This window comes from Canis lupus, chromosome 35 (genome assembly GCF_003254725.2).
Source record: "Canis lupus dingo isolate Sandy chromosome 35, ASM325472v2, whole genome shotgun sequence".
Taxonomy (NCBI): Eukaryota; Metazoa; Chordata; class Mammalia; order Carnivora; family Canidae; genus Canis; species Canis lupus.
The window spans coordinates 5651041-5666725 of NC_064277.1; the positions used below are offsets into that span (position 1 = coordinate 5651041).

At 40.0% G+C, this 15685-nt stretch overlaps 1 protein-coding gene across 3 annotated transcripts in view; it reads left to right on the top strand.

Annotated features, from left to right (window-relative positions):
* FARS2 (phenylalanyl-tRNA synthetase 2, mitochondrial) overlaps positions 1-15685 on the top strand; it is a 375390-nt gene that overhangs the window by 49366 nt on the left and 310339 nt on the right. For 2 of the 3 annotated variants that reach the window (XM_035710517.2, XM_049106001.1), the window contains exon 3: positions 12926-13057. The exons of the other annotated variant lie outside the window; for it this stretch is intronic. In XM_035710517.2, the coding sequence (XP_035566410.1) occupies positions 12926-13057 (132 nt within the window). The remainder of the gene's footprint in view (positions 1-12925; positions 13058-15685) is intronic. 3 annotated transcript variants of the gene reach the window in all.

Below are 15685 nucleotides of genomic sequence, written 5' to 3' on the forward strand. Positions count from 1 at the left end.
TTGAGAAATTTTTGTAAATTTTTTTTTCACGTATTTTCTCTATTCTTTCCTTTGGGGACTCCATTTACATCTATGTTTGGCCACTTGAAAGTTTTTTCCAATTCACAGGTGTTTTGTTTACTTTTCTTTCAGTGTTCTTTTTTCTTCTGTGCTTCCTTTTGATGGTTTCCATTGCTGTATCTTCAAGTTCACCAATTATATTTTTCTTCAGTGTCTAATCTGCTCTTCTAGCTACCGTTTCTTTCTTATTCACCCCATTCATTTGTTTCAATTAGGGTCTTTTTATTTCTTCATTATATCTACTTAACATTTTCAGTCTTGCCCTTAACTTTTTGAACATATTGAATACTATTGTCATACATATTTTAATGTCCTTTTCCTACTACTAATATCCTCTGTGTCATCTGTTGATGAATTGCTCTTTATTTTTCCCTATTTGTTGTTTCCTTCTTTGTATGATAATTTTCTATGGAATACCAAGTAGTGTTAATTTTACCTTGTAATGGTATTTTTGTATTCCTCATAATATTCCTGAAGTTTGTTCCAGGATTCTTAGAAATACCTTAATCCTTTTGGGTCTTCTTGCTAGGTTTTATTAGGCAAGACCAATGTAGGATTTCAGTCCAGAGTTCATTTTTCCTCCAACCAATGTGAGACCCTTTTTAGTACATAACTGGATAACTCATTGGTTATTAGGTTTTCCACTTGGCTGTTTGGAACTAGCAGTATTCTTGGTCCTTGTGAGCTCCCAGCATTATTCCCTTTAATATTTTTGCGTTGTCTGTTCCCTGGCCTTGGGTAGGTTCAAGCACTGATGGTCTTCAATTGAATACTAAAGGGGTGTTGTTTTTTTTTCCAGATCTTCAGAGTTCTCTGTCTAGACAGCCCTTTTCTCTCTTTCACTATGTCCTATGAACTGTAGTTAACCCCGACTTGTTCAGACTTCCAGCTCTGTCTCTTCAACTTGGGAGGACTTCTGGGCTCTTTCTGTGTTCTCTGTTGGGAAAATGTTAGGGCTCACTTCTCAGTGATCAGTGCCCTTGGTAACCTAATGCCCAGGGTCTTGTGTGGCATTTTTTTGTTTTTGTTTTTGTTTTTAGTTTTTCACACGGAGGGGTAAAACTGGTTCATTATTCCCGATTGTTCAGACATAGAAGTCTTTCTTTTTCATTTGACACTTTGACTACTCTTTCTTTTAATTGTAGAACTTCCTTGATTTATGATGTTATTATGTCCTGATAAGCCCATTTTAAGTTGAAAATATCCTAAGTGGAATACACATTTAATACACCTAACCTGGGCAGCCCTGGTGGCTTAGCAGTTTAGCACCGCCTTCCGCCCACGCCGTGATTCTGGAGATCCGGGATCGAGTCCCATGTCAGGCTCCCTGCATGGAGCCTGCTTCTCCATCTGCCTGTCTCTCTCTCTCTCTCTCTCTCTGCCTCTAATAAAAAAAATACACCTAACCTACCAAACATCATAGCTTAGATTAGCCTACCTAATGTGCTCAGAACACTTATATCAGCCTTTAGTCAGACAAAATCATCTAGCACAAAGCCTATCTCATAAAAAAAAAGTCTTGAATAAATTATGTAATTTGTTGAATACTGTATTGAAAGTGAAAAACAGAGTGGTTGTAGTGTATAGAATAGTTGGAACTGTATCCGTTGTTAACCTTATGATCACATGGTTGACTGCCCAGCAGCACAAGAGCCTGGGAAAAGATCAGAATTCAAAATCAGGGGCTCAACTGGTTAAACATCTATCTTCGGCTCAAGTCATGACCTCAGGGTCCTGGGATTGAGCCCCACATCAGGCTCTACACTCTCTGGGGTGTCAGCTTTCCCTCTCCTCCTCCCTCTGTTCTTTCTCTCTGAATTTTTTTTTGTATATTTTTTTTATGGAAGTTCAATTTGCCAACATATAACACCCAGTACTCATCCCCTGAAGTGCTCCCCTCAGTGCCCATCACCCAGTCACCCCTTCCCCCTGCTTACCTCTCCTTCCACTATCCCTTGTTTGTTTCCCAGAGTTAGGAGTCTCTCAAATAAATAAAATCTTAAAATTCAAAATTAGATGTAGGGTTTCTACTGAATGTATATTGCTTTCACTCCACTGTAAAGTCAAACAATCATAAATAGAGGACTGTAAAATAAGAAAAAAAGAACTATACCTTTCCTCATACCTCTCTCATCACTTTTTTTGTTTTTCTTTGGCTTCTTTTTTGTTGTTGTTGTTGTTGTTTTTGGCTTCTTTTTTTGATGCTGTTTAATGTTTGTAACAGGAATTCTTTGAAACTGGGGCCTGATGTTTTCCTTCTTTAAAGCAGAATTCTATAGGGAGATGACTAAAATCTTAAAGTTGCATTGTTTTAGATTTGGTTTATGAAAAGATTGCCTTATAATTTTTTTTTAGGACACATCAATAAATTGTGTTTCATTGTATCTCTAGAGATATCTGAAACATACTTACTTCAAAATATCAGGTTGTTTTATTTTTTAAAGATTTATTTATTTATTTTGGGGGGAAGGTGAAGGGGCAAAGGGAGAAAGAATCTCAAACAGACTCCCTACTGAGCATAGAGCCTGACACTGGGTTTGATCTTACAACCCTGGGACCATGACCTGAGCTTAAACCAGGAGTCTGATGTTCAACTGACTGTGTCACCCAGGTACCCCTAAAATATCAGGTTGTTTTTAAAAAATTAATCTCATCTGAAGTGAATTCATGTTTGATGGTTGATTTTGTTGGTTGGGTTACTTAGCATTAGATTTATTCATGTACTTTGGAATTTTGGTTTGCAGGTTCCTATTTAGTGGAGGAGTTTTGTTTTTGTTTTGTTCCTTTTCTCTGTTTTCCTGCCTCTTGTCCTCTCCTGCTTTACTTATTTCTCCCTTATGTGGCTTTGCAGTTGGTACCACCTCGCTCTCTAGACTTGAAATCCAGAACGGACTTAGAGAGATCTGTTAGATATACTAACCAGCACTGTTTTAGGGGATGTGGCCAATCCAACACCTATGGCTTGGATCTCTGAGTCTACAGCTCTTCAGAACTCCTGCCCCAGGCTGTATTTGGTGAGTTTTTGTCACTCTTCTTTTATGAGCATGAAGCTTATTCCATTTTAGCATCTGACTCTAAGCTTTTAGCTTCCCTTAGATCCCAAGCCAGTAGTACACTGCTGAAGGCAGGCTCTGGGCTCCTTTTCCTGAGTGTCGACCCTGAACCCATCAGCATTGTGCTTTCTCCTCTTTCACGGTTTTGTATTTCTGTTCTGTTTCTAGCCTGTGGAACTATTTCTCTTACCTTTGAATGTAGACTATACCTTGTTAGTTTTTTCCTTTTTTTTTTTTTAATTTTTATTTATTTATGATAGTCACACACACAGAGAGAGAGAGAGAGAGAGAGGCAGAGGGAGAAGCAGGCTCCATGCACCGGGAGCCCGACGTGGGATTCGATCCTGGGTCTCCAGGATCGCGCCCTGGGCCAAAGGCAGGCGCCAAACCGCTGCGCCACCCAGGGATCCAGTTTTTTCCTTTTTATTACACCTGTTGTAATGTGTTAGAAAAACAAGGAGTCTGATGGTGTCATCTTGGTCCTGTGAGGCCACTTTGCATGGAAAGTCAGGTGAGTGTAGTTTTCATTGTCTGCTCCAGTGGAGTGAGTGCTGGTTTGGGCTTTATTGTCTGACACCTGATTTTGAATTCTGATAATGGCATTTACTCTGGAAACTTAGATACATAAGCTGTTGTGATCACTGTTCCTTCTATAAAATGGGAGCAGTAGTAGTTATTTATTAAGCAGTGTTTATGCCAGCCTTATATCAGTATAAAGATTAAAGAAGGCATGTATTCAGCATAGCATATATTCATAACTAGTAAATGAACGGCAAATGTTGACTACCTTAGGAATGCAATTTAGAAATGTTTATTTTTTTTCACATTTTTATAAAAAGGTGAGAGATATTTTAGCCTGACTTACAATGACATTCAATTCAGAAATCACCCATTTGGTGTTTAGGTTCTTTATATACTTTTCCTTATTTAATTGTCACCAACACTCTGTCAAAATGCAGACTTTGAAAGAGGGTAAGAAATTTGCATGGCTAAAACAAGCTGGAATTTGATCCTAGATCTATGATTGCTCTTTCCATACATTATGACCCACCTACCCATGTCTCCTTGGTCAGATTTGTGGAGGGTGGATTGTAAGCCTTCTGTCTAGAAGGACTGTGTACCATTCTTTGGGAATGGTTGATGAGGATGATTGAGGGTCCAAAGGGCCTGTGGCTGTGGCTTACCCCAGGCCAGGTTGCTGTTAAGCTGTTCCCTCTGTTTCCTCCGTAGCTAGTCACTTATCCTAGTGCCTCTGACCCCATGCCAGATTTGGAAGGAGGGGCCATTAAATTGTGCTGCACTCCATTTCTTACCCCATGGTGAGGTGGAGAGATGATATTAACATTTTCAGATCCAAGCCCTAGTCAAAATGATTCCTGTGTCCCTTGTCCAGGACAAGAGCCTAAAACAACACTTCACCACACCAGTCTTTCCACCAAGCAGGAGACTGATAATAGCTGTGTGATCAGTTACACTCTTGGTGATAGAAAATGCTAGGCTTTTCTTTTCCCCTATAACTTTGGGAATGTCTTAGCAGAGAGCGACACTGTGGCTGAAATAGTGCTAATAGCTTCTGCTGGGTGCTGTGGAGGTCCTACACCAGAGAAGTTTATTACCCTCTTTCCCTCTCTGAGAGGGAAAAGGTAGTGTTTAACATTAACTGTGTAGTTGGAATGATTTTATTCCACTTAGCATTCTGCAATCCTGGACTCAAAGATATGTCACTGTGTGGACACACAGGATATATATGGCATGCTAAAGAGTCAGTGATGGCATTGCCAGGTTTGTAAGGCCCTAGATGGGGAATTCATTGTAAATCGTGAATGACGACATGCTGCTTGTGAAGTGGGCTTTGGAAATGGAATCAACACTCATATTCCCACATGAATGCTTCAAACCTTACCTGTGCTTCCTTTTCCTCATTTCTGCCAACCATGTGGTTATGTAGTCCAGAGGATATTCTTCTCATTTGCTAGGGGAGAGATAGGAGATGCAAACAGATAGCAAGGACAAGGAGCTCAGCAGGAACCTGGGAATCTTGTTCATGGTGCTCTGCTTTTGCGTTGGCTATGTGGGAGCTGCACAGGGATGCCAAACCTGGGTAGTCTTGTCTCAGCATCCAGCAGATCCTGAATATTTAGCCAGGACTTGAGCTTGAATTTGATTCTTTTACTAATTAGTTATGTGGCTTTGGCCCTCTTGAAAAGTATTGAGCCGATGGGAGTACAAAATATTGCAACTCCTACAGAGGACAGTATTAAAACTATAAGAGCATTAACTCTCTGACTGACAGAGTGTTTTGTTGCAGCATTATTGTTCATAGCAGAATAATGAATATAATTCAAGTGTAAGGATTTTCTACATAAATGGCACAGCCCCTTGCTGGAACACTGTGCAGGAGTAAGGAAAAGAATGAGGAGGTAGTGCTGTGTGTATTTAGGTAGAGAGTCCTCCAGAATGTATCATTAAGTGAAAAAAGCCTGGTGTAGAATAATGTGCAAGAATGCTGTCTTTTATATAAGAAAGGAAGGAAAACAGATGTACATGTTTGTATTTGCTTATATCTGGTGATATGAAGGCAGCCCTAGTATGGGCCTGGGTCCAAGAGGAGGGGACTGAACAGGGGACAGGGATGCAGTGATACTTTAACATATGCCCTATTCTTCCCCAGTTTTATTGAGATATAATTGATATACAACGTTGTATTAGTTTAACATATACAACATAATGACTTGGGATGTGTATATATTCTGAGATGATCACCATGATAAATTTAGTTAACATTCATCACCTCACGTGGTCACAAAATTTTGATCATTGTGATGATGTCACTGGTGGTCTATCATATATAAAATGTATCCTCTTACAGTATTTTGATTTTGAACCCTATGAACATATTTACCTATTAACCTTTCTAAACTATTTATTTATTTATTTATTTATTTATTTATTTTTAAAAGATTTTATTTATTTATTCATGAGAGACACAGAGAGGCAGAGACACAGGCAGAGAGAGAAGCAGGCTCTATGCTGGGAGCCTGATGTGGGACTCAATCCTGGGTCTCCAGAATCATGCCCTGGGCTGAAGGCGATGCTAAAATGCTGAGCCACCCAGGCTGCCCTAATTTTTTTTTTTTTTTTTTTTTAAGAGAAGGATGGGGAGAGGCAGAGGGAGAGAGAGAGAGACTCTAAGCGGGTTCCAACCCCAGCTTGGAGCCTGATTTGGGGCTTGATCTCACAACCTTCAGATCATGACCTCAGCTGAAATCAAGATTCAGATGCTTAACTGAGCCACCTACGCACACTAAAATAATTTTTTTAAAGAAAGCTTTTAGAATAGAGAGATATTGAGAAATCTGAAAAAAAAAATGCCTATATAGCTACTTGCTATGTATTCAGTTTAAAGGGCTGTGGGTCTTTTTTTTTTTTTTTTTAAAGATTTTATGTACTTAGAGAGAGAGAGAGAGAGAGAGGCAGAGACACAGGCAGAGGGAGAAGCAGGCTCCATGCAGGGAGCCCGATTTGGGACTCGATTCCAGGTCTCCAGGGTCACACCCCTGGGCTGCAGCGGCGCTAAACTGCTGTGCCACCGGGGCTGCCCTGTGGTCTTAATTAAACTGAAACAGAAAAGATGGAATTGTCAGGTAACTTTGACAGTGGTGACCAGGTAATTTCCCTAGTGAGACTGTGGTCATAGTATGATCTTAATTTTTCTAAGAATTTATTTTTAGCCTTTCATCCTTTTTCTCCCTACCCTGCTTTCCTTCCTTGGATGCATGCTGTTTCCTGTGCAGAAAGCCTGAGTAGCAGCCCTGGTATCAGAGCGCTATATTCTACTATTTCTCTGCTGCCAACTGAGGGAAGAACCTGCTGAAAAATTAATGCCCAATAGCACTTATTAATTGCATATTTGTATAGTCAATTTAAAAAATTACCTGCTTCAGTGGAGGGAAGCTTTGGTAGGATATATAAAATCACTGGTACATGCTCTGGTTTGGGCCATCAACCTTTTAAAATCTAGATTTTCATATCTCCAGGGCGAGGTTCTTTTTTTTGGGGGGTGGGGGGACATGGTTCTGATAGCAAAGTCTCATCTTTAAATATAAGGAGTAAGGGAAACAGAAGAAGAATCCCTTAGTGAAGCAATAAGTCAGGGCAATGAAATGTATTAAATGAGGTACATGATGAAGGTGGGTTGGAGGTGGAATGACCCCTGTTTTCATTTCAGAGTGGTTAGGCACTGCAACATGCATAGCAGGCAGGGATTGGTGGGGGGAGACCCACACACAGTCCCCCTTCATTATGTCCCCAGGTGGTTTTCCAAGGATCCAGGAGTTGTGAGGCTGATACACAAAGGAAATGAGATGCAGGGTCGCCTTTCCCACGCCCCTGGTTTCCTGTGGCAGTTTGGGGCAGATAATATCTCACCAGAGTGGAGAGAATTAGTTTTCTTGCTACCCCTTACCCATTGGAGCTCACATCACTTTGCTGAAGGAATTTTCACTAATCATTCCTGAGGTCCCAGTAGACTTCGTGCTCTCTTCATTCTTGAACGAAGTCAGCATCCTCATTTAGGAGAGAAAGCAGAGTGAGTGCGCAGATTGCCAAAGAGGATCTCTGCCTTTGAGAAAACCTGGACTCGCATAGGTTCTGTACTGAAGACCCCTGGTGAGATAGTCAGCATTATACCCAGTGGGGAGAAGAGGCAGCCAAAGCTCAGAGAGGTGAATTAATCTGCCTACTGTTTCACAGGAGAAAGGTAGAAATCTGAGACTCGGATCAGGTTTGGTTTCTTCTCAGGTGTTCTTTCTTCTGTGTGGTCTTCAGCTGAAAATTAAGGTGTATAATTTTTGACAGTTGTGGGATCCCTGGGTGGCGCAGCGGTTTAGCGCCTGCCTTTGGCCCAGGGCGCGATCCTGGAGACCCGGGATCGAATCCCACGTCGGGCTCCCGGTGCATGGAGCCTGCTTCTCCCTCTGCCTGTGTCTCTGCCTCTCTCTCTCTCTCTCTCTCTCTCTCTGTGACTATCATAAATAAATAAAAATTTAAAAAAAAATTTTTTTTGACAGTTGCTATTGTCTTGCAGAGTCCTGTGGCAATTTTTAAATGCTCTGAGCTTCACTTATAAATATGATTTAGTAAATCATTACATCCAAACCAACCAACCAACCAAGCAAACAAAAAACAAAAGAAAAAACTTTGGCATTATTTTCCATTAGATATATAACACCTGTGTGCTTAATTTCTCTCTATCATCCCAATAAGAGATTGGCCTAATACATAATGAATCCATATGATTTGGACATGTTTTCAATAAATTTTCCTCTATTAATATGTAGCATGGGATGCCTGGGTGGCTCAGTGTCTGCCTTTGACTCAGATCGTGATTCCAGGGTCCTGGGATTGAGTTCCACATCAGGCTACTTGCAGGGAGCCTGCTTCTCCCTCTCCTATGTCTCTCTGCCCCTCTCTCTGTGTCTCTCATGAATAAATAAATAGACTCTTAAAATAACATATGTAACACAAAATACATAGCTTTTAGTGGATTTTTTTTTTTTAACTGACTCCTGATACTTGGCATGTGAAATAAGTCAAACTTAGTAAAGATTTTAGCTGGCTATTCAGAATCACATCTTTTTTTTTTTCTTTTTATTTTTTTCTTTTAAAGATTTTATTCGCTTATTCATGAGTGAGAGAGAGAGAGAGAGAGAGAGAGAGAGGCAGAGACACAGGCAGAAGGCAGGCTCCTTGCAAGGAGCCCGACATGGGACTTGATCCCCGGACTCCAGGATCACGCCCTGGGCCGAAGGCAGGCGCCAAATCGCTGAGCCACCCAGAGATCCCCAGAATCACATCTTTTAATACAAGCTGTATGATGATTGATGATGATTTTCAACTCAATATATTAATACTTACTGTAATTTTGAGGTTATGGGGAGAAAAAAAGCATATTTTGAGTATAACATAAAAGTATTCAATAAATGATTACACTACCAGTGATTAAAAAAATACTGTTAATGTGTCAATGTAACTGGAATTTAAATTGTTAGTAGTTATAGAAAATACGATATTTTGGCAAAAATTACACATAAACTAATAGACTTTACTTTGAAATAAAGACTATTTGTATATTAAGTAGAGTTATAGGCTTCTCAAAACTGGGGTTTCTTAGATTTTGACTTTTGCCTGTTGCTGTGAAGGAAGCACTGAAGTTCTTTAAAGAAGAACAATGAAGGTAAATTGTGTATGGATTTGGCATTCTTTGCAAGGTCATATAGATTTGAAAAGGAAACTTTTAACAAATGATCTAAGGAGGTGAAGAGGTTTAAAAATGTTACAGTCGCGTTGGCGATCTGTGTTTTCTTAGTTTCTGTGATATTATCATCAGTGGGTTCTGCTCCACAGATGAGTAATACTAATCATCTTCATATATTCATAAGTACTTTGGTTAACTTCCCTGCATTTTCTCACTCTGCGGGTGGAGTTTTCAGGGTGGAGTGATTACTTTCTTGCCTCCTGACAGACGTGAGCAAGAAGAAACCCAGGGCCAGGGTGACCAGTGTCTTAAAACACAAAAGAGCAAGGGTTGATGCAACCAACATGTGGACATTTTATCTGAAGAATTCATTCACTATTAAAAACATTTTAATCCAAGGTTATAATTTTTTCTACTTTGAGAAGTGCTAAACCCTTCAGTAAAAGGTTTCCAGAGAAGGGTGATATCCTTACATCACTTTCCAGGGCAGTTCTTGTGCTAGGTTGACACAGTCAGCACCAGCAACTCAGATGAATGTGGAGAGAGAATCCTGTCTTTGTGCAGGCTTCACTTCCCACTGACCTTATGCAGTAGGGATTTAGTTTAGGCTTCGTAAAAACTGGTAATAGAATAACTTTAATTAACACTCGTGGTTATTTTCAGGGCTTAGTAATATCTGAAATATTCTTTTGCTCTGACTAGTGACTAAGGGGGGACTTAAGTTTCTACAGATGTGAGGTATAAAGCTATATAAACTAAATTCTATGTGGAGTGTCTAGGGGGCTCAATCAGTTAAATATCTGCCTTCACCTCAGGTCATGATCTCAGGGTCCTGGGATTGAGCCCCGCTCCTCCCTTTTCTCCCTGCTTGTGTGCTCTCTCGCTATCTCTCTCTTTCAAATAAATCAAGAAAATCTTTAAAAAACCCTAAATTCTATGTATTTAGCTTGTCCAAAGGAATAAAATAAGGATATGCAAGAAAAATTAATTTGTGTAGACCTCACAGAACTCTGTTCCAGGTGATGTTTAATTATGTGATGATGGAAATCATTGTGTTAGCCCTGAGTACTCATCTTGCTTTTGGTAGAATTTGATCCAAGCCATGTAAACAAAATTGGTTTTTCTAAATTGTTTTCCCTAGGTGATTTGTGCTTATCTGCCAGGAGTTACAAAACGGAATGATAAAAATTGTTTATCTGCCTGTCCGTCTGCACTCAGTTATATATCCCAGTGCTTCACACATTTCCGTTTGCCAGCAGGACTGCCTCTGTAGCTTTGTAATAAAAAATCTGGTAGGGGATTGTTGGCCCCAAAGATGGGCAAACACACAGGTGTACGTTACTTTCTTCTCAGAACATAGTGGCAGATAAGCACCTGCTCTGCACATAGGAGCTTCCATATAGAAAAGTCAGAAGGACTCAGGGGATCTGAAGACACTTCTCCAGTGGCCTGCAACAGGATCAGCTTTTTTTCCCCAGTTAGAAAACCTTGGCGAAATCTATTCATTAATAAGAAGGATGGAAGTAGGAGTGCCTAGGTGGCTCAGTCAGTTAAGCATCTGCCTTTGGCTCAGGTCATGATCCTGAGGTCCTGGGGTCAAGCCCAGTGTGGAGCTCCCTGCTCAGCAGGGAGCCTGCTTCCCCCTGTGTCTTCCTCACCCCTCCCCACTCATGCTCTCTCTTGAGCATGTGCTCTCTTTCTTTCTCAAATAAATAAATAGAATCTTAAAAAGAAAACAAAGGAAGGAACTATTATGTGCAACATGGTTGAAACTTAAAATCATTCTGCTGGAGTGAAAGAAGCCGCGCCAAAAGAAAAAAAAGTACATGCTCTGTGATTCTATTATTATAAAATTCTAGGGAATGCAGACTCCTTTGTAGGGATGGAAAGGCGATCTGCAGGTGCCAAAGAGTGTGAGGGGTGAGGAGAAGAGATGGGGCAACAGGCAAATGGGTAGGGTTACAAAAGGACACTAGGAAACTTCTGGGGGTGATGCATATATTTATTGTATTGATCATAGTGTTGGTTTCATGGATGTATACACGTTGTCAATGTTTATCAGGTTGTGGATGTATATATGTGCAGTGTAGTGTTTGTTATAGCATATGTATAACAAAAGGGAAATATTGTATTACTGGTGTAATAGAAATCAGCTGTCACTTGCTATAGACAGCAGGTAAGTAGGAAAATAAAGGCAATGAAAGAAAAGCCTACCTTGTCCTTTGTCATCTGGGGCATAAGGGAGGTTCTCGTGTTTCATAATTCTGTTCCCATGTGCTCTTTGATTCTTGGAATAGCTTCTTTTGATGGGTAGGAATTACATTTTAATTTTTAAGAAAAGCAGTTTTGGAGTTGGGCTGACCTGGGTTTGGCCTAGTCTTTTGCTAGCTGTATGCCTTTTGGGCAAGACACTTGACCTTTCTAATCATTTTTTTCCCTACCTGTGAAGTGTGCTGACAGAGGCAGAGTAAGTCCTCAATAAATGGAAAAAAATTGTTATTATTATTTTTTTATTTCATTTCACATTCTGATTCCGACAAGGTTTAAAATGCAGATAGTCAAAAAAAAAAATAAAAAATAAAAAAAATAAAATGCAGATAGTCTTGGGTGAGAAAAGGCAGTGTTTTCAATTCATAGGAGGTAATGTTACCATGGAGAAATGGAATCAGAAGTGTCGCTTAAAGAAGAAGAGAAACATCGTTACACAAAGCGAAGGGAGCACGGGCAGGAGCCTGTAGATAATTTGTTAGCTGCCCACTTTCCTGTGTTTCTCACCGTGGGCATCTAGCTACCAGGTAACCTTCTCATCTGGTTTTCCTGTTTGTAATGACTTCTGCTTTTTGCAGGCGTTGTTTTTACTTCATTACTTTTTCCCTTTGTTAGTTAATAACATCATTGTTTATGAGTGCCATGTTCATGATTGCTTGTTGAGAAATTCATTCTAGCATTTAGGCTGTACTAGTTTGTTTTTTCAGGTGTATGAATATTTGTCATTCCTCTGTAGAACAAAATGTTTTGACTTTCAGGACGTTTTGCTTACATTTATCTGATAGATCTTATTTAAGTTTTATTCGTTCTTCTAAATCTAATTAAAAAATTAATATACATACTTATAGAAACAACAGTTGATTAGCTTATCCTAAACTGTCATATTGTTGATAAGTAAGTTTGCGGGATATATAGTAAAACTCTTTTTTCTTTAACTCTGAAAAGATACCATTTTCACTTATAGAACTAGCAGAATCACTTGCTTTCCCATGATCTTGACCTAATTTTTTCCCTCTGCCAGGTGTTTGCAGGGATTTGACAAGTGATTGATTTGGTTTTAGAGGGTCCTGGAGCTGCACAAAGTGTTTTTCATATTGGAAAAGACATGCCCAGTTTTTCACAAGTTTTAAGATTTATTGCCTCCCCCTAACATGTTGCAAATGAGTTTGTTTACTATTTATTTTACTCAGAATGTCCTAAGTGTTGTCATTAGCCAAAGGGCAGGCTTGATCTAAGGAAGGATAGAGTGTCTTTTAACACGGTCTCTTTTTCTTTGGTATCTTTGCAGGACTGGACATTAGATGGGTAGATTGCTACTTTCCTTTTACTCATCCTTCCTACGAGATGGAGATTAACTTCCATGGAGAATGGCTAGAAGTTCTTGGCTGTGGAGTGATGGAACAGCAACTGGTAAATTCAGGTAAAAAGGAATCCAACATTTTATTTATAGGCTTTCTTATAAAAGACTTTCTTTTCCTTGAAGTTCATTTCCATACTCATTTTTCTGTGTATTTACATACCCCTACAGGGGCAGCCTCATCATCTTTCTCTCCTGTTGCCCTGCAGACTTATCCCTGACACTTAACTCTGGAAGAACTTAATTTCTCACATTTAATTTTGCAAAGATTTCTTTTTGGGGGACATCTTCCTTGTTAACATTTAAGTGTTGGACTTCTACTTTATAATTTTATATTTCTTGATAATGTTGCTTTGCAACTGCCCATAGGCATTTGATGCAAATCACATGAGTGCAGTTTGTCTTGCAAATTAAGAACCAGACCAATGTATAATCCTTTTTTGTTCTTATTTCATTTATAACAGTGCCCAAAATTCAAGATTTTTCTGAAAATATGACAAAAAAATATAAAAATACTCAGACCTACAATGTTTAGTTGTTTGCTGCCCTCAGTGTTGGCGGTACCACCTGACTGAGGTGAAGTGGGAAAATGAGGCCTCTCATTAAATCCTACCTGTATCTGCAGGTACTTGAGAAAGATCTCTACAGCTCTTCTCTGAAGGACCATTGCTTAATAAAAATGAGTATTTCTAAACTTAACCTCAGAGCTGTTTTTTCTTTTTTTTTCAAATCACTATCTGAATGTAATTAAAAAATATTTTTTTCAGAGTATAAACCCTCCTTGGGAAGTCAGTGGGGTTGAGGGTGTGAGCAGGAGCTCTCTGTGAGCTGTAAGCAGAGGGGAACTGATGTGGGTCCCCCTGTGCCCCTCCCCCCTTCCTATAGTAGGATGTTTGCTCTGTGGACTTGGAGGGCAGTGGCTCTAGTTCAGGCTTCGTCACAGGGCCTCGGGCATCAGAATGGAGAAGAGCGGGCCCTCTTGGTGACTAAGAAATGTGGAGAGACCACTGCTAAGGTCAGGTGGTTAGATATTAAGGGTGGAGTGAGACAGAAGAGATAAGATGGCCAGGAAGTGCAAGATTTGTGATGTCCCGCCTGGAAAACTGGAGGCCTGGCTTTCCCTTCTTACCCATAGGTAACCTCTGTCTGCAGGGCCTGGACTCAGCACACACATTCCTCTCCATTCTGCCAAGGAAAGCGTGGGGGGTGGGAGGGACGCCTAGCACAGTGCCAACGCTGCTTGGATGCTTTTCAAATATTTGAATGACCGACCTACAGAAGAGGGACAGAGAGGTCTCATTGTTAAGGGGCTGTGAATAAAAGTTGTGAGGTTTGGGTTCGAGTGTCTGTCTTAGGTTTTCTGTCAGTTGACAACTGTGTCTTTGGGCAAGGGGCTTAACCTCTCCAAGTCTTAGTTTTCACATAGTTAAAATGGATGCAATGAAACATCCCTCAAAGTTTCACTATGAGGTTAATCGAGGTGACACATGTAACATGCTCATTTAACCACAGGGTCTGGTACATAGTAAATCTTGACTAAAATTAATTGCTGGTTTTTTTTTTTTTCCAAGTCATTAGAGCCATTTATCAACAGAGTCCTCCTTAAAAAGGAAGTATTTAAACAGAGGCTGTCCTGCCTATCCCAGAAATGATTTCTAATTAATTGGAACTTGATTACTTCTTTGATCTCAGTTATCTTCGTATCCATGATTCTAGTTTGAGTGGTTTAGGAAGGAAAAAGAAAATTAACTGTAAGAGACAACAGGAAAATCAGCCTAAAAGGTGTATACACATCTTAGTAGGAAATACAAAATATTGGGAGCAAATATGTAAGATTTAATCTCTCCTTGAGTAGGAGCTAGCTTCAAATACTTCTGTGAGGGGATTAGCACCTGCTTTCAGCCCAGGGCGTGACCCCAGGGTCCTGGGATCGAGTCCCACATCAGGCTCCCTGCTTAGAGCCTGCTTCTCCCTCTGCCTGTGTCTCTGCCCCTCTCTCTCGTGTCTCTCATGAATAAATAAATAAAGTCTTTGGAACAAAACTACACAAATACTTCTGTGGTGTTTTTTTTGTTTGTTTTGTTTCTTAGAAGATTTGAAGGAATCCCAGGCTCCCCTCTCCGGAGCCCTTGCCCCTGGGATTGTGTGTTGTCAAGGGTGGGAACTGAGAAAGCCGGTTAGGGGATGATCAGCTCACATGCCAGTTGTCACTAGGAATTGTGCTTCCTTGTCTCTCTTCCAATATCCTTGATGGGTCTTTATGAGGTTTATTCAGATAGTAATTGGCCGAATATAGTTATCTAAAACAGGTCTCCAAGTCATTATTGCACATTAATGAGACTGCTGTTCTACAATTAGATCAGCCATGTCAGGTATCCTTGAAGGAAATGACAAAGCGAAAGAAAAAGAAATTATACCAAACCAAACCAGGACATCTAAGATGCAAATATGTTAGGTTCACACTTGCGGTAGAATATGCTGTAAGTTGGGAAATTGTACAGATAAAATGTAAATATCTTGCAAGAGAGGGAGACAAGAAAAGGGAGAAGACATGATTTTATAAAGAAATTCTGTGTGGGCTTTGCTATTTGAACTTGAAGTTATTGTGACAAAGTTCTGCTCCGTGTTCTCAGACTCGGATGTGTTTTGACATCTGGAGTTAAATTTTAAACTGTGTGCCTGACAGTCACT